Genomic DNA, 25,918 nt, shown 5'->3' with positions numbered 1-25,918 from the left:
GAGTAGATTTACAAGCTAGAAGGAAAGAAGGAGAAACCCCCCAGAGAACATTTAGAGAAAAAAGGATGAGAGTTGGCTTCGGTTCTCACTCCAGAGGGCTTGGAAGGGAAAATAACACTATCTGGGCAGAGAGAACTTATCTTTCTGAAGGGATGAAGAGAATATTTCAAGTGCTCAAAAGCCTGAAAAAAATGTTGTCCTCCTATAGTTGCAAAATATCATAGAGCCTAAAGGAGGTGAAAGACATGGTCTGAACTGTAAAGTAAAATCAATTCGTGATTTAGGCAGGATGCTATGAGAACAGCAATGTAAAAATCCAATTTCATAAACAGTTACAGAATGCCAAAATATAAACAAGGGGCAGTAGGGAGGGGAAGGGGAGTCAAACAAAAATGCTAAATCTGCATCATGTGCTGAGCCTAGGAGGAAGTTCAAGTTGTTTTTTTTTGGGGGGGGGGGGCGGGGCAATGAGGGTTAAGTGACTTGCCCAGGGTCACACAACTAGTGTCAAGTATCTGAGGTCGGATTTGAACTCAGGTCCTCCTGAATCCAGGGTCAGTGCTTTATCCACTGCGCCACCTAGCTGCCCCTCAAGGTTTTAATTAATAATTATTTTTCCTCCTTCTGCCAGACCTGTGATTGCATTAGTATGGGAGAACTCCCAGTGTGGAATTCCCTCTGTCAAAGCAGATCAGCCACTCTTCCACTACTTAAGGTCTCAGAGAATCGCCTGAGATTAAATCATTGGCAGGGATCAGTGCTAGAGAATGAACTTGAACCCAGGTCTTCTTGACCTATTTCTCTACCCATTCTACACTGCTTCTCTTAATCAAAAGAAATAATGGCAAATAATTTGAAATAGTTTTGATAAAATATTTTGTTTACAATATTAGGAAACTAGTTACAATAAATAAGACTACTTTTGAGTTTGGAATAAAGGAAAATCAAAAGCTTACAATCCAAGCCAAGGAAGAAAAAACAAAATATAGTCTGATTTGATAAGCCTAAGAGAAGCAATGGCCGAGAGGACAGACGTTAATTTCCTAATACTTAAGATTTTAAATATAAATGGATTGAGCTCTATTTACAGAAGAAGAGTCACTGACTGAATTTAAAAACAAAATCCGACAATCTGTTGCCTCCAAGAGATGCACTTAAAACCAAAAGACATAAGTCATTTAAAAATTAGGGACTAAAGTCCAACTCATCTCTGAGATGGCCATTATAAAAATCAGCCAAAGCACATCTCACCAAAAAACCAGACATGAAGCAAGAACAGTTGATAATTGGAAAAGATATATTAAAAAGTGAAACCCAACATCATTGAGCATATATGTTTCAGAAAAGGCTATGAAACCTAAAAGAAAAAGTGACAGAAAAGCAAGAATAGGTAGAGAGAAATAAAATCAGAATCAAAGACCTCACTTATGAGAACACCTCGGATCAAGTAGCCAGAGTTCATTTTTAAGTTATAGTGTTTTTAAACCTGCAACCTTATAATTCTGTTAAATAAAATACAAATAAAAACAAAACTAAACTAAAATGAAATCATAGTATTAAACACTACAATGAATAAAGGTCACAAACTGTGATGAATTAATGGTAGGGCAAGAGGATACACTATTTGCAAGTGTATGTAGATTAGTAAAAAAAAAAATATGAATTCCCCAACCCCTGCCCTCATATTCAGGGACTTCAGTATACAGGATGAGGTCCTCTTGAACACTGACCTCCCAGGTCACCAGCCTCAGCTCCCATGATCCCATAGTTTCACTCCACTTCAGTTACACATAGAGAGATGGTCACCTTTCATCACCATCACCCGTAACTAGGCTCTTATGGTCCCTTATCTCACTCATCTACATTCACTGCCTTCATTTCCTCAGGTCCCACTCACCCCTTGGAATCTGGCTTTCAACCTAACCCTAACCCTAACTCTACTGAAATTTTCTTCCCAAGGTGGTTGTGGTTGTTCAGTCACACCTGACTCTTTGTGACCCCATATGAGGTTATCTTCGCAAAGATACTAGAGTGGTTTGTCATTTCCTTCAGCTCATTTTACAGAGGAGGAAATTGAGGTAAATAGGGTTTAAGTGACTTGACCAGGGTCACACAGTTACTAAGTGTCTGAGGCTGGATTTGAACTCATGAAGATAAGTCTTCCTGAGTACAGTCCTGGCACTCTATCCACTGCACCACCTAGCTGCCCAAGGTTATCAACTGCAAAATCCAATGGCTTTTGCTCAGGCTCCATTCTACTTGACTTCCCTACAACTGTTGATGTTGTCAATTACCCTCCCCTCATAAATACCCTTTTCTCCTTTGACTACCATGATGCTCCCTTCTTTTGGTTCTCTTCCTCTCTGTTTTACCAGTCCTCCTTTTTTATTTCTTTTGCAGGTTCATTGTCCATTTCTTTCCCTCTAAGCAGAAGAGTCCCAGTCTCTCTTGAGGCCCCTTTTCTTCTTTCCCTCAGTGATCATCACCTCTCATAGGTTCAACGATCTCTGACTTCCAAATCTATCTGCCATGCCTTAATCTTTCTCCTGAACTCTAGTCCTGCTCTGCCAGCTCTCACCTGGATGGCTCTACCTGGATGTTCAATCAGCACCTCAAATTCCACATGCCTAAAATGAATCTTTTTGCCCTGTTTCTTTTGAGGACGTCACCATTTTTCTAAGTCACCAAAGTTTCTGACTTTGACCCCCTCCTTTTCTCCCTTAATGCTCTATTACATCTTTCTAAATCATCCCCTTCTTTCTACTCATACCGTAATTACCATAGTTCAGGCCTTATCACCCCTCACCTATACTATTACAATAGCCTCCTCATTAGTTTCTCAGTTTCCAATCTCTCTTTGCCAAGGTAATACTGCTAAAACACAGGTCTGATCATGTTGCTGTCCTGCTCAAATATCCTCAGTGGCTCCCTACTGTCTCTAAGAAAGACTATAGACTGACCAGCCTGGAATTTAAGACCCTTCACAATCAGGTTACCAACCTACTTAAATTTAACAATCTACCTGCCACCTCTGTGTCACAGAACAGGCTGTCTCCTATGCCTGTAAGGATTCCCTCCTCAATTCTGCCTCTTAGAAGCTTAAGCTTTCTTCCAGGAGCCTCAGGAATCACCCTAGATCTTCCCCTCTTCAAATGATCTTATACTTGCTTATCTGTGTCCATGCTATACCCCTAAGTAGAATGGAAACTACCTGAGGTCAGGGCCTATTAGATTTTTGTCTTGGTACCCCCAGCTCCTAGCACATTGTTGGTCACACAGCAGACATTTAATAAGTGGCAAATTGAGAGACAGCTAGTGGAGAGAGTCCTGGAGTCAGGAAGACATGACTTCGAATCCTGCCTCAGACACTTATAAGTTGTTGTGACCCTGGGTAATTTACTTACCCCTGATTGCTTCCCCCACCAAAATAAATAAATGTTTGTCAAATTGAATTAAACCGTAGAATTTCCTCCCAAAATGGATCTGGCCCTGATGGATTCACTACAACACTTTCCCAAACTTTTAAAGAACCAATCATCTCAATTCTGCATAAGCTATTTTCTCAAAATATAGGAAAGGATGATAGGTTACTTAGCTAATTTCATGAGAAAAATTTGGTTTTCATCTCCAGACCTGAAAATGTCAACACCACTGAAGTAGAGATCTCACTTATGAACATTAATGGAAAAACAAACAAACCCTAAATAAAATCTGAGTAAATATGATAAGGCAATGCATACAAGGTTTTTCCAGGATGATCACATAGGGTTTATTTTATCCTCAGAATACAGAGCTAGTAAAGTAAAACTATAAACATAATTCATCATATCAAAACATACTTGAAAATTTTATTTGTCTTACTTTTTTTGGCAACATATCTAATGTGGGGGAAAACATAATTCATCATATTAATAGGAAAAAATTTTAAAAACACATCTCAAAACATTAATGGGGACAGTGACTCAGGGTAGCCCCTAAACAGATGATACTTTGTTCACTTTTGCTATCTGGTTAATTTTTCTATTTTTAACTAATCAATTAATCAATAAGTTTGGAATGGGGAAGGAGACTAGACCTGTGATTTCATTGGCATCAGGAATTCCCAGTGGAAAAAATCCCTTTACCAATGATAATGAACACTGGCTACACAACTTAGTCTTGCCTGAGGCACTGAGAAATTCAATACCTTACTTGAATTCATAATCAAAAGAAGAACCTGAACCCGGGTCTTTCTGACTCAGAGGTCAGCTCATTCCCCTCTCCATTTAGTGGCCATCTCATCAGCTTCTATTATACACCAAACACCTTGAGAGTGAAAATACAAAGCCAAAAATAAAAGTCCCTCCCTCTACTAGCTTACATTCTATGAGAAAATACCTGAAAGAATTTGCACCTGTGCATGGGGGGAAGGGAGAGAGGCTGGAATGATAGATTCTCAATTTAATTTAACACAAGCTCAGGGAGCATCAAGAAGAGGGGCAATCAGAAAGGATTTTCTATGGAGAGTTTGAGGTGGGTTGAAAAGGATGATAAGGTAGGGATTCTACAAGGGAAGAGGAAAGAAGAACATTCTAGACACAGAAAACAGTATGAGCAAAGAGCAGAGATTAGAAAACAAGGGGTACACCATGGGCAAGTCACAACCCCAATTGCCTCACCAAAAAGAGAGAGAGAGAGAGAGAGAGAGAGAGAGAGAGAGAGAGAGAGAGAGAGAGAGAGAGAGAGAGAGAGAGAGAGAAACAAGGGGTATCGAAAGACAGAAGATAGTCCCATTTGGCTAGGATAGAGGCCAGAGTAAAATAGGAGATAAAGTTGGAAAGGTACGTGGCACCAGTCAGTGGAGGGACTTTGAGACCAGGCAAAGAGCACTTAGGTAGCTTAGTGAAAGGTTTTGAAAATGGATAGGATTCCCCGTCTCAGGGACCTGCTGGCTGAATAACCCCAGGAAACCCATTTACCTTCTTCAAATGAGGAGGCTGGGCTAGGGGACCTCTCCAAGGTCCCTTTTAGTTCTAAGTCTATGATTCTATGACCAAATACCTAATGTAGTGCCTCGCACCTAATGGGCCACTGTTGATTAATTGATTAGAACTAAGCATAGGGGGACAGCTAGGTAGCGCAGTGGATAAAGCACCGGCCCTGAATTCAGGAGGACCTGAGTTCAGATCTGGCCTCAGACACTTGACACTTGCTGGCTGTGTGACCCTGGGCAAGTCATTTAACCCTCATTGCCCTGAAAAAAGAAAAAGAAAAAAGAACTAAGCATAAAGGAGATAAGTCCAGCAGATGTGAGAAGGACAGACTGGAAGTGGGAGAGATTAGAGATGGGAAGACCAGTTAGGAGTCTTTGCTAAAATAATGGCAGAGAGGATGGAAAGGAGGGGACAAATATGAGATATTGGTGAGATAAGCCCAGACTTTCCCCATCCTATCTCCTAAGACATGTCTCAAGTTTCCTTATGTTACTCTTCAGTGTCTTCTTCAGTTAATCATAAAAAAGTTGTGCTGAGGGCAGGAATGACTATAATTTGGAGGGAAACTCATCATAGAATCTAAGTTCCTTGAGGGCAGGGATTGCCTCATTTTTGTATTGTATCCTTTTTGTCTAGCCCAGTGTCTGCCTGGCACATAGTCATTGCTTAATATATGATTGTTGGTTTATCGAATCTCAAAAAATACACTGCATAAAGCACTGGCCCTGGATTCAGGAGAACCTGAGTTCAAAACCAGCCTCAGACACTTGACACTTACTAGCTATGTGACCCTGGGCAAGTCACTTAACCTTCATTGCCCCACAAAAAAACAAAACAAACCAAAACAAAAAAACAACACTTCGTGCCTGGGGTACAAATCATCTACATGTAGGGAATTACAAATGCAGTTTGTTCCCAACAAGTTATTCGTGGAATGGTGAACTTGTCAGAACTGGAAGAGCCTTAGTGATCATCCCCCTCTTTCTCCAGGACCTTGACACAGTTTCACACAATAATTAGGCTTTTATAATAATCTCTAGTCTCATTTCCCTTTGGTTTCTCCCCCCAGGGCCCCAGTAAAATTCTTCTATTGGGTACTAAATGTCAAGAAAGTGCTTTGGGCTATCGGAATTAAATATATTGGGTTGAAAACAACAGCATGGTCCACCAGGACATTCCATGGAGATTTAGGGTGCCAGGAGGAGAATAAGATGTGAAGTGCCAGGAGCCTATTCAGAACAAGATATGATAAAGGGATGAGATAAATTAGCCAGGAGGAGATAAGCTTAAAAAAAAATTAAAAGGGAGTTGATAACAAAGAAAGAAGCAACTTCAGAATACCCAGGGACAGTGGAAAGAATGCTAGATTTGAAATCAGATGACCTATAATCAAACCCTGACCTTCCCATTTACTCTTTGTGTAATCTGGGGCAAATCCATGGGTCTCAGCTTCCGAAACTGTAAAATGCTCCCTTTTAAAATGGTGATCCTAGGACAGCTAGGTGGCACAGTGGATAGAGCACCGGCCCTGGAGTCAGGAGTACCTGAGTTCAAATCCGGCCTCAGACACATAACACTTACTAGCTGTGTGACCCTGGGCAAGTCACTTAACCCCAATTGCCTCACTAAAAAAAAAAAAAAATCAATAAAGTAAAATGGTGATCCTAGAGGGCAGCTAGGTGGCGCAGTGGATAAAGCACTGGCCCTGGATTCAGGAAGACCTGAGTTCAAATTCGACCTCAGACACTTGACCCTAGCTGTGTGACAGTGGGCAAGTCACTTAATCCTCATTGCCCTGCACCCAAAAAAAAAGTGCTAAATAAATGCTAGCTATTATTATTATTAATCATCAGCAGCAACAACCTATGTAAAGGCATGGTGATAGGAGACAGAATATTAAACACAGGGAGTAGCTAGTAGACCAGTTTGGTTGGAATATAGGATCAAATCATCATGGATTTAGAATTAAAAGGAACCTTCACTTTACAGATGAAGAAACAGGCTCACAGAGATTGAGTGACTTGCCCAAGGTCACAAAGGTGGTAAATGGTAAAAACAGGATTCAAATCCATGTGCTCTGACTCTCAAGCCAGCATTCTTTCCATTATGCCACATTGCCCAGGACGGACTGCACAAAGACAGTGATATTATTTACATATGGAAGGTATCCTGAAATCTTTGTGCTCTCTTTTCTCATAATCTGAGAGTTTGGGGAAAGGGCTGGAGGCTACTGGAAACCTATTCTTCTACCCCAATCTTACTCAGGTGATTCTGGTTCATCAAAAACTATTAAAGCCTAAAATATAGTGGGTGCTTCACAAATGCTACTTATTCATTAACTGGCAAGTCCTACTCAGCTGGAAAGTCCTGGGGAAACTGCCACTGTTGTCCAAGAACCAGTCTGTCGTTTCCAATTTTTCCTGATCCCATTTGGGATTTTCTTGGCAAAGATTCTGGAGTGGTTTTGCCATTTTTTTCTCCAGCTCATTTTACAGATGAGGAAACTGAGGCAAACAGGGTGAAGTCACTTGTCCAGGATCACACAGCTAGTAAGTGTCTGAGGCTCGATTGGAACTCTTCCTGACTCCAGGCCTGGTGCTCTGTCCACCTAATCCTAACATAATCTAGGAGGTTAAGATTTAAATCTCACCAATGTTATCGTTGTTGTTCAGTTGTTTTTAGTTGTATCCGGTGTTCTTGGCAAACATACAGGAGCAGTTTGCTATTTCCTTCTCCAGCTCATTTTAGATGAGGAAACTGGGTTAAGTGACTTGCCAAGGGTCACACAGCTAGAGAATGTCTGAGGCCAGATTTGAACTCAAGACTATGAGTCTTCCTGCCTTTAGTTCCAGCATTCTATCCACTGCAACACCTAGCTACCCTGGAGTCAAAAGACCTGCGTTCAAATCCCAGTTCTATCACTTACTATCTACATGACCCAAGAAAAGCCATTTCTCTCTGGGCCTCAGTTTCTTCATCTATATAAAACAAGGTTAGATAAGCAGATCTGTTAAGATCCTCTCTAGCTCTAAATTCTACGATTATGACTATTAATAGGCTTTCATCTTTAAACATCTCTTTTGTTTGTTTGTTTGTTTTGTTTTTTGCGGGGCAATGGGGGTTAAGTGACTTGCCCAGGATCACACAGCTAGTAAGTGTCAAGTGTCTGAAGCCGGATTTGAACTCGGGTACTCTGGAATCCAGGGCTGGTGCTTTATCCACTGCGCCACCTAGCTGCCCCTTTAAACATCTCTTTTATAGAATGTTTACCAAGTTCATATTTTTGTTGCGTTGAAGACTACATTTTTATAGGGAAAAAAACCCTAATTAAGCACCTAGACTATATTCTATATGTTCTAAGAAAGGTTCTCAAATTCAAACCATGCCTTTGTTATGAAGTTATTGCACTAGTCTATTTTTACTATCTAAATTAGTTTTGTCTTTATAAAGACTTGCTAATCTAGCTATCATTAGCATAAAGGGCTCAAAGTATTCTTTGGGGTGTTGGGGGCAGGAATTGTAATCAGTCTAATACTCTGAGTCTGAGATTCCTGTTTGAAATCACCCATTCAGTCACACCCTGGGTTATGATTATCTGCTGTCTGAACTCTGTCCACCTAGTGCCACTGTCCACCTAGTGGCAGCTATCCAAATTGCAAGCATAGTTTCTACAAAGAAATGACCAGCTGCTAAATCCACCACTCTCAACTTATTGAGCACCTAGATAAACAATAAGCGTTGCAAACCAACCAGTATGCTTTCTGAATCTACATCATAAGCCTGCCTCCTTTCAGTCACCAAATAAGCCTCATTACACATCGAACTAGGTAGGGATGACTCAGGATGTTATCAAATGAGTGCAGAGGCAAACAGCTGCTGCCTCTGCCCCTTCCTCCCCAGAAAAGATCTAGAAATGGCCAACATCTGATTCAGAGAAGAGATGGTATTGAGGTGAGGTTATTGCTGCCATCAGCAGCACTGTCTAAGTCGACCCATCCTTTGGGAGGTTCACAGGAGATGTAGTATGTCAGCTCTATTGGTCTCACTATTTAGTATCCCCTTCCTCCCTCTGCCCCACAACGTTTGTTTGGTCTGGTCTTAGCCAGGAGCTCCAGGGCCTGTTTGCATGTGGGTGTCTGCAGCTGGACCTAAACACCACATCAAAGGATGATCTGAATGATAATGATGGGTCCCCCAGTGCTTAGTCTAGAGGTAGGTTGTGTAGTATCTGATGCTTTGAAATGTGGATCAATTCCCCAGAGCCTAAAGAAAAGGGGTCCTTTGGGGGCAGCTAGATGGCGCAGTGGATAAAGCACTGGCCCTGGATTCAGGAATACTTGAGTTCAAATCCGGCCTCAGACACTTGACACTTACTAGCTGTGTGACCCTGGGCAAGTCACTTAACCCCCATTGCCCCGCAAAAAACCCCCCAAAAATTAAAATTAAAAAAAGGGGGTCCTTTGAAATATACCTAAAACTTGATTTCACTTTGATTACTACATACCCACCCAGAAAAGGAATACTTTTGTAGTCTACATGTTTTAGGGGAAGGGGATCTTCCCTATTTAAACAAATACAAAAGCCTTCCCTTTGGTAGTCGGATTCCTATGAAAGTAATAGAGCTCCCTTTCTTTAATATAGAATTTGGACTTTTCATTATTCAGACTGGTTGTAGGCTCCTTGAGGGCAGATATGGTTTTTACTTTTCTTTCTTTTTTTTAATTAAATTAATTACTTTTTACTTTTTAAAAAGTTTTTAGTTTTCAACATTAGTTTTTATAAGATTTCTAGTTTCAAACTTTTCTCCCTCCCTCCCTTCTCCCCAAGACAGCAAGCAATCTGATATAGGTTATATATGTACAATTATATTAAACATATTTCTGCATTAGTCATGTTGTAAAAGAAGAATCAGAGCAAAAAGGAAAAACCTCAAAAAAGAAACACACAAAAAATAGAAATAGTATGGTTCAATCTGCATCCAGATTCCATAGTTCTTTTTTTCTAGATTTCAAGAGCACCTTCCATCATGAGTCCCCTGGAACTATCTTGGTCCACTGTACTGTTGAGAATAGTCAAGTCCATCACAGTTGATCAACACCCAATGTTGTTGATACTGTTTTACTTTTATTTAAATCACCCCATGCTTAGCACAGCATCTGGCATGTAGGAAGCACTTAATAAATGCTTGTTTAATGATGGAAGTACTACTGAGTTGTGGATTGGGAGACTGATAAGAGCATTTGTGCCCATTTCCAGCAGCATAAGAGGCAAGGTAAGGCCCCCACAGCTCTTCCACCTTCTCATTTCTTAACCTGGCATTTAGATAGCTGCAGCCAGGTAAGTGGAGAGTTTTGCTGATTTCATGCACTAAATGCAAGGCGTGAAATCAGCAAAACTTTCCACGGCAAGCTTCCTTTTCCTCTAATTTCTCCTTCCCTCCCTTTTTTCATTTTGACAGCAGCACAGCAGGAAGCATGGGGTTGCAGGACAGCCTTCATTTGTCCTGGAGCCAACATTTCCCCCATAGGAACAGGCTCACGATCGTAATGCAAGTCAGTGGGATATAGAGGTTGGTGTATCAAATTTCACATTGTGAAATTAGTCCAGTATGGCAAGAATGTGTCTGTTTCACATATAAAAGGAGTATCTGTCTACTGATGTGTGCATTGCCCTTCCCAGAATTCAGGAACATCCCAGGGCTAACTTTTGCATCAGGGATGATGTAATTGTTTGGGCTTTCTATTTACCAGTCTCCAAGGAAACTCAACAATGACAAGGAAATAAAACGACTCTCATTTCAGATAAGCTGGGGTGTTGGTTAGAAATATATAAAGTAACAGGTCCCTATCCAGGCTATTTTATTATGTATAGACTCTGATCTCATTCAAACTTTTTTTTTTAATAGTTGGAAGGGGATTTTGTAAAAAGTTAAGGACTATGGGAAATATATCAAGACAAGTGAATACTTGCACTAAAAGAAGACATCCCTCAGTTAGAAAGTAACATATGGAATATCTTTGTCTGTTCTGGATACTCAAGGGTTCATAGATTTAGAGTTAGAAGAAGCTTTAGAGCTTCTAGCCCAAACCCCCTCATTTAACAAATGAGGAAGGATAGTCCCATTTGAAAGTATTGAAACTTACATGGTTGCATTGCTTAATGGTAACATTGTAGGCATGCCAAGTGAACAGTAGTGAATACTTCTCTGTTATATGATCTAAGAAGGATGTCTATTTGTATGAAGAAAGGCAGTGAGGCTCTAGGGCAGAGAAAGTCAGCCTTGGGGTCAGCACTGGGGTTCCCCATCCTGCTTCTGTTCCATAGTAGTTGTGGGGCCACAGACAAGGTCTTAGCCTCTCAGTACTCCAGGCAACTCAAGAGCTGATTATTCTCAGAGGTGGTGGAAACTCCCCACACTAATAAAATCAGAGGTCTGGGTCCAAAAAAAAAAATCATATGATATTAACCAGAATCCCTGAACTCTTAGGTACTTTAGACTAGACAGTCTTTGTTAGCTGGCATCCACATAATAACTCACATAGAGAGCTTTAAAATTTGCAAAACAGTTTTCTTTCTTTCCTTCCTTCTTTTCTTCTTTCTTTCTCTTTCCTTCCTTCCTTCCTTCCCCCTCCCTCCTTTCCTCTTTCTTTCTCTCTCTCAGATAAATTTGGCTCTTCCATTTATTTACTCCTATTCTTCAATCTGATTCTGTGGAATGTAACTATCCAATTACATAGCTTCTGAAGTGAAATGAGAATTAGTCTTCCATTTTACATGCACTTTATCATTTGCTACAAGAACCCTATTAGTTACACAGGGAAGTGATTATCCCCATTTTACAGATGAAGAAACTGAGGCTTAAGAGTTCATAGCAGGGGAAGTTAGGTGGCACAGTGGATAAAGCACCAGCCCTGGATTCAGGAGGACCTGAGTTCAAATCCAACCTCAGACACTTGACACTTACTAGCTGTGTGACCCTAGGCAAGTCACTTAACCCCAATTGCCTCACCAAAAAAGAAAAAAAAAGTTCATAGCAGCTTAAAGCTACAGCTGAAGGAGATCTCAGGGGCCATCTCTTCCCACCACTTCATCTTATAGATTAGAGATGAAGTGATTAGCCCAAGGTAATAAGTATCATAAGTAAGTCCTTGGACTCCAGAACAAGTACCTTTTCCACTGTACCAAACTAGTGAGATGACTTGCCCAAGGTCAAATAATTTGTGTGAGTTGGAGGTAGGATCTGAACCTAGCTCTTCCAGGCTCCAAATCCCTTATCCACTATCCCGTGTAGCCTCTAACTTTTCTTACAACATCTGTGTCGTAGAATAAAGTCAAAGAATTAGAATGATCCTTAAAGTAAATTTGGGGATCCTTGAATGTAATTTTTATTATCTTCTGGTATAGGAAATTATTTCTTAAATAATGCAAATCAAAGGGAAAAATCTGATCTGATACTGAATACTCATTTTCCTCATGCTGCCTTTCAGGAATATACTTAATGTTTAAAGCAAGGTTAACACACATATCAAGGACCTGGCTAATAAGAGATAGCACCATTTTTGCCATTCACTAATACTTTGATTCACTGCTAAGAACTAGCCAGAATATTCACCAATACTAAACAAAATTTGATAATCTTCACCATTGGAGTTAACTTGACCAAACGTGCTTGTAAATTAGTTTTCGCAAATCCCTCTCTGAAGAAAAGAGCACTTGCCTTACAAAATCTGTACCAACCCCTTGTTGACATTTGCCGATATTAACTACAGCTCTTTCCAGAAATTACCCACATCTTCCTGTGGCTCACGAGAAAGACAAATATTTGCCTGTAACAAATATACAGGCTCTTCCATCAAGATTCTAATAAAATAATAATAGGAATAATAACAATAACAACAACAACAATAATAGTAGGATAGGCAATTAGTGGGAAAGGACATGATCATTGTCCCAGACTGCCCACTGTCCGGAGTTGACATCTGCTCGAGCAGATGGGAGAACTGAACCAAACAACAAACAAGCTCCAAGAAGAGAAAGGGATGGAGGCGGGGAGAGAGGGGAATGATTTCTTATAGGATGAAGCACAAAAGAAAGTATTTAGCTATAGACTATGGCTGTAATAGACTACTATCTCTTAAATGGATTCATTTGGAGATATGATTCATTGATTTTTTTAAAATCATTTTAACCAAGGGATTAATTAAGCCACAATGAAACAGATGGCCCAGGGAAAGGGCCCTGGGTCTAGGGCCAGAGGACCTTAGTTCAAAGCCCAGAGCAGCCACTTACTACCCATGTGACAGATCGTACAAAGGTCTGTCTACAAAATGTAGGGGCTGGACTAGATGACTCACTCTGAGGTCCCTTCCTGCTCAAATATATAAAATAATGAGATATTTAGAAATCTCACCCTTATGATTTTGTACAAGTCCTGAGCCTTAGACCCAGAGCATGAAAAAAAACACTGTATCAGGAATGAGAAAATAAGTGTTGGAGAAAATCTCTTACCACCATTTAATAGGATAGGAAAGTCACTGAATTTTTTGAAGCCTCAGTTTCCTGCTTGCCTCACAGATTGTTTCTGATGAAATCACTTAGAAAACCTTAAAATGCTATGTAAATGTGAACCATTATTCTTTTTTTTAAATTAAAACTGTCATGAATTATTTTTTTAAAGTTTTTTTAGTGAGGCAATTGGGGTTAAGTGACTTGCCCAGGGTCACACAGCTAGTAAGTGTTAAGTGTCTGAGGCTGGATTTGAACTCAGGTACTCCTGACTCCAGGGCCGGTGCTCTATCCACTGCACCACCTAGCTGCCCCTGTCATGAATTATTTGACCTGAAATCTAGTTCATATTGGACTACCTTTTATTGTGCTTTGTTCATTAACTTCCCTAGGAAATAACTAATGTTTTCTCTATTGTCTATGCTTCAATCTCTCTGGGTTTCACTTTGCATCTGCCTATCTGTATCTTGGTCTGTTCCCCTCTGCTTTCTTTTCTCGAAACATTCTCCTCTACCTCTTTCTGATCAGTTCCATAGTCCCCTTTCCTGCTTTCCAGGCATCCCTATAAAAAGCAGTTACAGGGGAAAGAAATCTGAAGCTGAAGATTCAGCAGACCCAGACTCTATTCTTTGCTCTGATACTACCTTGCTGTGTGACCTCAGATAAATTGTTTGCCCTCTCTGTGATTCTGGTTCTGTAGCTATAAAATGAGCAGGTTGTAAAAATGATATAGTTCTCCCATGGTCCTTTACAGGTCTAACAATCTATAAAGTCTTCATTTTCCAAAAAAGAAGGACAAAACAAATACCAGATTGTCCCCGGGGTGATCTTCTTGTAAGAAACCGTCCAGGAGCATTATTTTATCACAGTACCCCTGGGGTACTAAAATACAGTCAGATTATAGGTCAATAGAATATCAATTCCTTGAGGGTGGGGACAATTTTGATTTCACCTTTGTATCCTCCAGACATAAAACAGCACTTTGTATACAACAGGTGCCTAATAAATGTTTAGCACTTTGAATTCTACTGTTGCTTTAAAAATATGGAAAAGAGACTGGAGAGTGAAGAAGAGCTGCTACTTACTTGGGGTTCAGAGGCTAAATTCATTTTGTACGGATGGCGTTTCCCTTCCTCTGTCACCAGGGGAGACCAGATTTTATGTTCACTCCTGCAACAGACAGAATTATTTCAACCATAGGGTTGAGCAAAAGTAGGTACTAGAAATAGTAAAGCAGAAATAAACTTATCAGAGAGAGAAACAGAAGCAGGGAAGTTGGAGGGAGGGGAAAACAAACATTTATTAAGTACCTACTATGCGCCAGGCACTATGCTAAATATCTCATTTGATCCTCACAACGCTACCAATGTAAGTGCTGTTCTTATTCCCAATTTACAGTCAAGGAAACTGAGGTAAACAGAGGTGACGTTTGAATCATTTTAAACAAAGCATCAATTCCAAAGTTAGCCTTTAAAATATATACTAAGTAAGCGCTGTAATAACTATTTGTCAAAGAAATAGATGACCCAAGGAACTTCATAACAAATGCTTATTAAATGAATGCGTATAAGTAAGTATTTTGTGCCTAGTGCTGCCTATTCTGTATTATAGGAAGGAGTGCTATGGTTTGTGAGTCAGACTGACTCAGCCTAATTCCATCTGACTCTTGAAACTACTATCAGGAGGTAATATAGTTTATTAATGCCTGTGGTTGCAAAACCACAGTACAGATGCAGAATTTTTAGTAGGTAGGTATTTATTTGTCTAAATAGTAGCTTTAAAAGTCTTAAAAAGTGCCAATATTCTAAAAAAGGCCAAAATGATGATGATGGGCTATGAAAGCAGACCATTCTTCCTAAGTAAGGCATGAAACTCCCCACTTTCCAGAGACAGAAAATGTTGAGAGATTCCCTAAACACTTAAGCTCCTGTAATTTAGGTAGGAGTTAAAATATTTTAGCAATGACTACCTTCTTTAAAAAAATTTTGTTTTTAGAGATCTCTTCATCTGTTTTGCTTGTATTTGTCTATCTTGCTGTAACTTTTCCCCACTTCATTCTGCCTCTGTTAACTAGCCATAACATGAGGGATAGCTGTAGTATAGTAGAAAGAACTATAGGGGCAGCTAGGTGGTGCAGTGGATAGAGCACCAGCCCTGGAATCAGGAGTACCTTAGTTCAAATTGGGCCTCAGACACTTAACACTTACTAGCTGTGTGACCCTGGGCAAGTCACTTAACCCCAATTGCCTCACTAAAAAAAAAAAAGAAAGAAAGAAAGAACTATAGACTTGAAGTCAGGAAAGGCTTGGGTTTAAAAACCACCTCTGACAATCACTATTCCCTTATTCTCTGTGGCCTGGTTTGCTAACCTATAAAATGGAGATAATAATACTTGTAGAAATCACTTTACAGGGCTGTTGTGAGAACCAGTTAGTAACATTTGTAAAGTGTTTTGCAAACCTTAAAGCACTTTATAAAATTAGCTATCATCACATAGAACTGAAATATATTTTCATTATTTATGCCATTAATTGAATTGTTTTTATGTTCTCCGGTCTTCATTTTACTTTATTTTTTAAATTAAAATTTTTTTTTTCAAATGAAGATCCACCTTCTCTCTCTCTCTCTCTCTCTCTCTCTCTCTCTCTCTTATCTCCATCTCCCAAAACCCCATTGATAAAGAATGAAAAGGGGAAGCTAGGTAGCGCAGTGGATAAAGCACTGGCCCCGGAGTCAGGAGTACCTGAGTTTGAATCCAGCCTCAGACACTTAACACTTACTAGCTGTGTGACCCTGGGTAAGTCACTTAACCCCAATTGCCTCGCTAAAAAAAAAAAATGAAAAAAACAAAACAAAGCAACAAAATAAAAAACCCATTGCAAACATACACAGTCAAGCAAAGCAAATTTCTGAATTGGTCATGTCCAAAAACAAAGTCTAGATCTGCACTCTGAGTCCTTCACCTCTCTAGCTGGAGGTGAGTACTATTTTTCACCTTGAATATCCTAGAATCATGATTGACTATTGTGTTAATCAGAGTTCCTAAGTCTTTCAAAGTGGTTTGTCTTTACTGTTATTAAATTGTTCTGATTCTGCTCACTTCTCTCTGTTATTAGTTCATATAAATCTTCTCTGGTTTCTTTGAAAGTCCCCTTCATAATTTCTTATATTCCAATAACATTCTTTCACATTCATATTCTATAACTTGTTCACCCATTTCCCAGTTCATGGGCACTGCCTCAATTTCCAGTTCTTTGCCATTATAAAAATAGCTGCTATAAAGATTTTGGTGCATATGGTTCTTTTTTCTCTTTCTTTGATCACTTTGGGGTATACCTGGTATTAATTTTAGAAATTGGTGAAATTGAGGCAGTTAGGTAGCAAAGTGGATTAGAGTACCCATCTGGAGTCAGGAGGACTGGAGTTCAAATTCGGCCTCATTTACTAGCTGTGTGACCCTGGGCAAGTCACTTGAATGCAATTGCCTCAAAAAGAAAGAAAGAAAGAAAGAAAGAAAGGAAGAAAGAAAGGAAGGAAGGAAGGAAGGAAGGAAGGAAGGAAGGAAGGAAGGAAGGAAGGAAGGAAGGAAGGAAGGAAGAAAGAAAGAAAGAAAGAAAGAAAGAAAGAAAGAAAGAAAGAAAGAAAGAAAGAAAGAAAGAAATTGGTCAAATCCATTTCTCTCTCTCTCAAATAACTTTTTCTCTCTCTCTACTCCACAACTAAAGTTAAATTTTAATAATTAATATTTAACTCCCTCTACACAGCTAAGTTGCTCTTGACTTCTGTGGCTTTCAACTGATTTTTTTTTTCTTTCTACATCAGTGGCCTCTCAATAGAAGAAGAGTTTTCCCATTCCTGCTGTAGAAGAAAATTTATTCTTGAAGACCTGCAAATCTAGTTATTTGAAAGGAACAGTATGCACACACATGAGACAACTGGAGGCAATTTCAAGTTAATGTTAATGATACGAGAATTCAGAGGATGGGAAGGGAAAGCACACATCATTATTATATGACCTGAGGCTTCCCCTCTTCTGGGACCGGGCTTCCTCATTTGTAAAATGAGGAGAATGGATGGACCTTTGGTCTCTAAGGTCCCTTCCAGTTCTTTTTTTTGTTTTGTTTTGTTGTTGTTGTTTTTGCAGGACAATGAGGGTTAAGTGACTTGCCCAGGGTCACACAGCTAGTAAGTGTCAAGTGTCTGAGGCTGGATTTGAACTCAGGTCCTCCTGAATCCAGGGCCAGTGCTTTATCCACTGTGCCACCTAGCTGCCCCCCCCCCCCCGCCTCCAGTTCTAACAGGCTGTGATTCTATAAGCTCCTAAAATTATACATCCTCGAAAATCTTTTCCAGATGAAATGAAGCATGGAGCAAACTACCATCCCATATGCAATTCCCATGAGTCTCTTCCCTTATAAACACATTTACCACCATGCTTGCACTTAATGAAAATGCTAGATGCAACAGACAATATTTGTTCCACATAATAGTCTATTTCAGGATTGTTCCTGTCATACTGTAAACTTCTAGCCTTTCTGTTAACACCTGATAAACCTGGGCAGACAATTAGTGGGCTTTAAGATCACAAGAGTCAAGGGCAGTGAGAATAACCTTGAACTTGGACTCAGAAGACCTGACTTTGAGTGCTCCCTTCCTTCTTTTTCCCCTAGAAAGGCAAGCGACTTAATCTTTCTACTGCTTCGTTCTGTATTCTGTTCAAAGGGGATTATAATGGTTGCATTAACTACCTAACTACTCTTTTTAGTATTTCAATATTTAAAAAAAAATTTTTTTGTGGGGCAATGAGGGTTAAATGACTTGCCCAGGGTCACACAGCTAGTAAATGTCAAGTGTCTGAGGCCGGATTTGAACTCAGGTCCTCCTGAATCCAGGGCCAGTGCTTTATCCACTGCATCATCTAGCTGCCCCAACTACTCTTTTTAAATGATAAAATGCTAACTATGAATTACAAGCAATTGCAATCGTACTCAAAAAACAGCAGAGGAGTCTCTGAATTATCCATTTTACTTTCTGATGTCAAGTTCTAGAATGTGAAGATGTAAGTATCATGAACAGAAAAAAATCATAGGAGCTCAGTCAGTAGGGCATTTGGAGGCCATCTCACCCAAAATAAGGTGTGATTCCAAAGCCAGAAGGGCTTCCTCAGCTCAGAATGTTTTCTCCCTCTTCTTGTCTTCCCGGAGCACTTTGTCTGGCTCTCTGCTTTGTCACCATTACAATCTATCTTGCCTAATTCAGATGTATGTATGTGGGTTATCCCCTAGACCCCTTCACCATGATATCCCTCTGAAGGACCTGCTGAGTCATTTGAAAAAATCTTTGTATTAAGTTTTATCACCATACCTGGCACATAGTAGGAAATGGAAAGGTGTCGAAATATATTGGCATTAAAACTTACAAAACTGCTGAAAATGAATGGAAAATTCTATTTGTTTCCAGGCTTTACCTGCCAACTGTGAGCGTTATGTCATCTACACAGCTCTTGATTTTATTCTGGGCTTCCAAGTGAGTCATGTTACTGGTATTTTCTCCATCAATGGCCAAGATAACATCTCCAATACATACATTAGCCAGTGCTGCTTTGCTGCCTGGGGTAACCTGAAAAAGAGGGGACAGCATAAGAACTATTACTCTGGAATAAATTGTCTTCCCTCCAGATCGAGGAGCAGATGGTTATTTGTCCTAAAATAGAAGACAATTTTTTTTTTACATATAAGGTATTTTATTTTTTCCGTTACATGTAAAGATAGTTCTCAACTTTTGTTTATACAAGCTTTACAATTTCATATTTTTCTCCCTCCCCCCTCCCCTAGACAGCAGGTAATCTGATATAGGTTATATCTATATATCTATATACATATACATATATATATATATACACACACACACACATATATCCATAATAACATTAATCCTATTTCTGCATTAATCCTGTTATAAGAGAAAAAATCAGGGCAGTAATGCAAAACCTCAAAATAGAAAAAAAAAAACAACAGCACCCAAAACAAAAGAAATAGTATGGTTCAATCAGCATCTATACTCCACAGTTCTTTTTTTTTTTTTTCCTTGGATTTGGAGATCCTCTTCTATCATGAGTTCCCTGGAACTCTTCTGTACCATTGCATTGGTGAGAAGAATATAGTCCATCACAGTAGGTCAACACTCAATGTTGATGATACTGTGTACAATGTTCTTCTGGTTCTGCGAAGACAATTTTTTTTTTAAAAGATACTTAATTGTTTAGAATTATAAATTTAAGTCATTAAACAAATAAAATCAAGGTGCTTGTTTAGTCTTGACAGGGCAGGATATCAAAAAGAATACTTGTATTTCCAACCAAGAAGACCTTGGATTTTGAATCTGAGATCTGCCACCAGTGATTTAAGGCAAATCACTGAATTTCTCTGAGCATTGGTTTCCTTGCCTGTAAGATGGGGATAATGCTTGCATGACCTACCTCGTGAGGTTATTGTGAGGTAGGATGGAATGACAGTGTTATTTCTACTAATCTAGGCTCAGACACTTATGGCTTTCAAATGGGTCTGTCAAATGGGACAACGTCACTACAACCTACCTCACAGGATTGTCGTGTGAGAAGTGCTTTATAAACCAAGACTATATTTCAGGATCAAATAAGAAGCCTATCAAAGCAATTTGAAGCCATAACATCCGTTATTAATAGTGCTTTACTCATCCAGTTGGTCTATTGTCGAAACAAAATCATTCTGTGCAGAAGCCAGCTGATCTCACCTTTCCTTTTCTACAGCAAAGGAAACATGGCCCAAGTTAGGGACAGGCCATATGACATGAGGAATTAGCAGCTGGGGCCCGCTATATTTTCTTTTGACTTACGCTCTCACAAGAGAATGTTATGGAAATATGCCCAAGTAAACAAGGCTTAGGGAAAAAAAAGGTACCATCCCTCTTACCCTCTTTGGCATCTCTGTTTTTACCCCTGGTCCTTTAATCTGCCCTCTCTGATTTAGCTTTTGCTTTAATTCTGCTGGCAAATATGGGACGCGAAGGGGAAAATCCATGGGGCGTGTAAGAAAAGATCCCCATCTAATGTGAGGCAGTATGGTCTATTGGATAGAGTGGAGCCAGCCAAAGTTGAGTTCAAATCTTGGCTAGGATAGCTCATTAGCAGTTTAACTATAAGTCACCTAACTTCCCCCTGCCTCAGTTTCTTTGTCTATAAAATAAGGATAATAGTTCCTTCTTCACAGGGTTGTTACTAAGGATCAAAAGAAATTGTATGTGAATTGTTTTGGAAACGTTAAAGAGCTACATATAAATAATCAGCTGTTGTTTTCATCTCAGATGACCACTCACCATTGTTCTACCACTAAAAAACCAATAATTTATGAGAGCTCACACTCATGTAGTTTTTTAGCTTTTGCAAAGTGCTTTCCTTAAAACCAACTTATAAAAACTTGTTATAAACATTGGGCAAACCGAGGCCCAGGGAGGTGGATTTGCCTACAAACAAAGTATTTTTAGAATCACGTGGAACCTTCTGTCTGACCACAGGGCTTGGTAAGTGTCACACCTGGGACTTGAACTTAAAGTCTTCTGAGTCTAAGTTCTATCTTCTTTCACTATTATTGATACTGATGTAAAATAAAAGACAGTCTCCACCCTGGGAGTTTACTGTCTAGCCGAGCAAATTCCATATACTCACAGACAATAGAAACTTACAGCACAGAATATCAAAGGGCAGAAACCACAAGACTTGACTTGAGAGATGCCCTACAAGAGTAGTCAGGCAAGTTCAAAGAAAAAAGAGGGAATTGCAGTGCTATTTCTACTAAATTTGGCCATAAATTCTACGAGAGAGAAGTGGGTACCAAGTATGAAGACCCACGTCCAAATCCTGGTTCTGCCACTTAGGGATGGGTAACCTCTTGGAGCCTTTGTTTCCCAATAGCATTCCAACCTACCTCCCAGGGTTGTTGTGGGGAAAGGGCTTTGTAAACTATAAACTGAAGAAATGGGAATGATGATCACATTACAGTCAAGAAAAGGTAGAATCTGCTCTTGGAATTACCCTGTTTATGTATGGGCAGTGGTGAGGCTAAAGGTTTGCAGCAGATGCAGTCACTTCTACCAGCTTCTTGGAGTAGTCTCCACAGGGCTCTAGGCATTCACAGGAAGGGCAGGAGATTCAATAAACTTTTACTGAGCACTTAATCTGTACAAATTGTTCTTCTTAGGTATTGTGGGGAAGAGGGCAATGGTTCCTTCCTGCCCTCAGCCAGTTTATTTTATTGAGGGTCAGGCTCACGAGAATTCCCATGAGTTCTCAGACAGCTGAAAGAAACCCTAAAGGTCACCTGGTCCAATCCCCTGTTTTATAGAAACAGAAGCAGAGGGCCTCCAGAGGTTAAGAGACTTTTTAGTTTGTGGCATGGCCATCAATGAAAGAAAGATGAACTTGAGCCAGGAAAACCTAGGTTTGAATTCCCAGTCAGAAACCTTAGGCAAAGCATCTTTCTCAATTAGAATTAGACTTTTTCATAAAGGCAAGTCAGCCTACATTGGCTCTGCTAGTGATAGGTACCCAAGGTTTTTGGGTTTTTGTTTTTCCTTGGGAAGTTAAGGTTACAGCCCTTTAAGAAAACAGTGGTTAGGTAATTATTCAAAAGGCAATCTCTGGACATAATCATCTGTGTTAACTTTTTTTTTTTAAGTGAGGCAATTGGGGTTAAGTGACTTGCCCAGGGTCACACAGCTAGTAAGTGTTAAGTGTCTGAGTCCGGATTTGAACCCAGGTACTCCTGACTCCAGGGCCGGTGCTCTATCCACTGCGCCACCTAGCTGCCCCCTGTGTTAACTTTTATCTGGCCTTTATCATCCCCTTTTCAAGGAAGTTGTCAAGAAGAGGTTGTCACCGAAAAATTTTATAAATTCAAGTCAATTACTTAACCCATGTGGACTTTTAAGTTCCTCAATTTATAAAATACAGGAAATATCAGCTTTTTCTTCTCCTTTCTTCAGCAAATGACATCAGATTCATGGTGAGGCATGGTCTGAGAGAATCTGCAGATCATGGAAAACAATCCCACCATAGCCTTGTATTAATCCCTTGGTGGTTTTCCCATCCATGATTGCCAAGGAGATCATGACCTCTTCAATCAGATGTTCAAAGCTCATCTTCTCATCATCTTCCAGACTGAAATACTATAAAGACATTCTTCTTGGTGTGATCCTTGAATGGAGATGTGTTGGTTAGCTCCCCTCTCTTTCAGGGGAGGAGCTAGGCTACTGGGAGTATCCCCACAAAAATATCCCAATGAGTTTCATTCCAATAAATGCTGGGATAGATTCACTGAAATAAATGCTATTCTGATGGGTTCTTCTCTTTTATTCTATTCCAGTCCTTTTCATTCTATCCCCTTGTGGCAGCTGAGATCAGCTATTGCTGCTAATATTTCCCAGATGACCAGTTTCACTGGATGAGAAGATGAGGGAATTTTCAAAATACAGTCCATTTTTCACCAAAAAAACTTCTTACTTGTTCATATTCAGACAAGGGCTCTGCTCCATTGACCTCTGGGGAGATGTGATACAAAGCCCACTTATTTCAAGATGGTGATGGTCTTTTTTAAAAGTCAGAAACAGGCTAATAACCTTTAAGGGGGTCCATTTTTAAGTATGCCCTCAGGGCTCCAGGGCAAAGAGCACATACCATAAACACAAATTACTATATTGCTGGATTTCCAAACTGTCAAGCAACATGTTACTCTTGCCAATCTCATTCCTGCATCTCTTGCCCCTCCTCTTCCTGTCCTTTTGTCAGTTGCTGGGAGAAGAAAAAAAACAGTCAACATAAACTAAGCAGCCACTTGGGTTGGGGTGTGGACAGGATCAGGGCTTCTGGTAACAAGGATGGGGGAAATGAGAGATTGAAATGGAAAAAGGAATTCACCAAGACAGACATCTTAGATATTTGGAAAGCACACAGTGCCAATAGGGAAATATGAAAGAAAAGTGATTACTAGATGCTCTGAAAAGGATTGATGGGAAAATAGGTACAAAAATTGCACAAGATGAGATGGTGTGAAGGAGTCGAAATCACAGGTCCTGTCCATCAAAGTATCAAAAAGCTATTAAGTCGGGGCAGCTAGGTGGCGCAGTGGATAGAGCACAGGCCCTGGAGTCAAGAGGACCTTAGTTCAAATCCAGCCTCAGCCACTTGACACTTACTAGCTGTGTGACCTTGGGCAAGTCACTTAACCCCCATTGCCCCACCAAAAAAAAAAAAGCTATTATGTGGGTCTAACTCTTGGAGAAAGAACTGGAAATTGGTGTGAGAGAGAAAAAACAGAAAAAAACCCCCAAATTTGCCAATTTAAGGCTAAACATCCCTCTTTGAACTTCAAATCCCTATGGCCATAGGCAAGCCTAGTCTTTTGGATCCAAGCAGCCAAAAACAAAAGGGGAAAATGAGGTCATTACCTCAACAATTCAAACAATAAAAAAAAGTGTCCATATGGATTACAGGAAAAGAGATGATCTCTACATTGGTAATGACAGCCAATGCAAATGCCCAATTCTTTCTTCTTTGTTTTGGCTATAGAAACTTAGCCACTGATGAAAAATGCATGAAAACTTAGACAAGGGCCTAATAGTAGATTGCATCCATATATGTCTGTCACTGAGGATATAAATAGCCACAGAATAGAAACTGCTAATGAAAAGAGCATCATGCATTTATATAGTACTTGTACCTCTATTATTCCACTTGGTCCTTCCCATCATTGCTGAAAGTTGGGTGATACAGCCATTAATTATCATGCCCATTGACAGATTCCCAGGGAGGAAAATGACTCAATGAGCTACTTGTCAGAAAGATAAGCCCTGATCCAGAGTCAGGCTACCTGGGTTCTAATCCTCATTCCATTACTAATTAGTTGTATGAATTTGGACAAGTCATTTCCTCCCAGTGGCCTTCAGTTTCTTTATCTGTAAAATGAAGGGGGTGGACTAGCTAAAACTTTTAATCTATAGCTGTAGCTGTAGTGGTTATAAATGGTGGTGGTGGTGATGGTAGAAGTAGTAGTAGTAAAAGTAGTAGAAGTAACTAGCATTTATAGAGAACTTTAAGGCTTACTGAGCACTAGACCCACATTATCTCATTTGTTGCTCAGTCACTTTTTTTAGTCAAGTCCAACTCTTTATGACCCCACTTAGAGTATTCTTGGCAAGGAACTGGAGTGGTTTACCACTTCCTTCTCCAACTTATTTTATGGTTAAGGAAACTGAGGCAAACAGGGTTAAGTGACTTGGCCAAGGCCATACAGTTAGTAAGTATCTGAGACCAGACTTGAATTCAGGAAGATGAGTCTTCCCAACCCTAGGCCTGGTATTCTATCCACTGCACCACTTCACTGCTCCAAATTACCCTGGGAGCTAAGTGTTATTATTTTGTCTATTTTATAGATAAGGAGACTAAGGAAGAGAGAGGTAAGTGACTTGCCCAGGGTCACACAGCTTGTATGTACCTGAAGCAAGATTCAAACTTATCCCTCTAGCTGAATTGCCTACAATGTCTATTAGATGACCTTTAAAGTCCCTTCCAGGGGGCAGCTAGGTGTCACAGTGGAAAAAGCATGGGTCTTGGATTCAGGAGGACCTGAGTTCAAATCTGACCTCAGATACTTGACACTAGCTATGTGACCATGGGCAAGTCACTTAATCCTCATTGCCCCAACAAGAAAGAAAGAAAGAAAGAAAGAAAGAAAGAAAGAAAGAAAGAAAGAAAGAAAGAAAGAAAGAAAGAAGGAAAGAAAGAAGGAAAGATAGATAGAAAGAAAGAAGGAAAGAAAGAAAGAAAGAAAGAAAGAAAGAAAGAAAGAAAGAAAGAAAGAAAGAAAGAAAGAAAGAAAGAAAGAAAGAAAGAAAGAAAAAAAGAAAGAAGTGCTCAAGGGAATAAATGATTTCTATGGCTTCTTCCAGCTCTAAGAGTCTGTGATTCTAAGACTCCAGATAGGCCCCTTCCCCTGCCCTGGGTTACTCCTGTACCACATGTTATAAGGGACATCTATTAACATGCTTTGTGATGGTGCTATAATTAGGGAAGACACCTGATCTTCCTAACTGAACTCTCTCTATTTAAAAGATGTTTTGTGTGTCACATATAAATCACTGAGTTAGAAAGGGTGGCAGGTATTCAAACATATGAGTAGCAGGAATAGAATATGATATAAGTGGTATTTAAATACACGGAGATACTTCATTCACTCAACAAGCCTTTATTTATCCATCAACCAAGCAGTGTGTATTTACTGAACACTTACTAAAGGTTCCACACTGTGTGAGCTCGACTCTGTGGAAATCACAGATAGGATATAGAAAGATCTCTAAAGTGGAAGACTCTAAGTGTGGAATGGTACATACATATACTGTCAGATGAAGTA

The 25,918-nt window shown here is 39.8% G+C and overlaps 1 protein-coding gene across 1 annotated transcript in view; it reads right to left on the bottom strand.

Annotated features, from left to right (window-relative positions):
• PDLIM1 (PDZ and LIM domain 1) overlaps positions 1–25,918 on the bottom strand; it is a 52,395-nt gene that overhangs the window by 23,874 nt on the left and 2,603 nt on the right. The window contains exons 2-3 of the mRNA XM_043988360.1: positions 18,946–19,097; positions 14,564–14,648 (exon numbers count right to left, since the gene is read on the bottom strand). Of these exons, the coding sequence (XP_043844295.1) occupies positions 14,564–14,648; positions 18,946–19,097 (237 nt within the window). The remainder of the gene's footprint in view (positions 1–14,563; positions 14,649–18,945; positions 19,098–25,918) is intronic.

The sequence above is a fragment of the Dromiciops gliroides genome, chromosome 2 (genome assembly GCF_019393635.1).
Source record: "Dromiciops gliroides isolate mDroGli1 chromosome 2, mDroGli1.pri, whole genome shotgun sequence".
NCBI lineage: Eukaryota > Metazoa > Chordata > Mammalia > Microbiotheria > Microbiotheriidae > Dromiciops > Dromiciops gliroides.
This window is presented reverse-complemented; position numbering and strand designations above follow the sequence as displayed.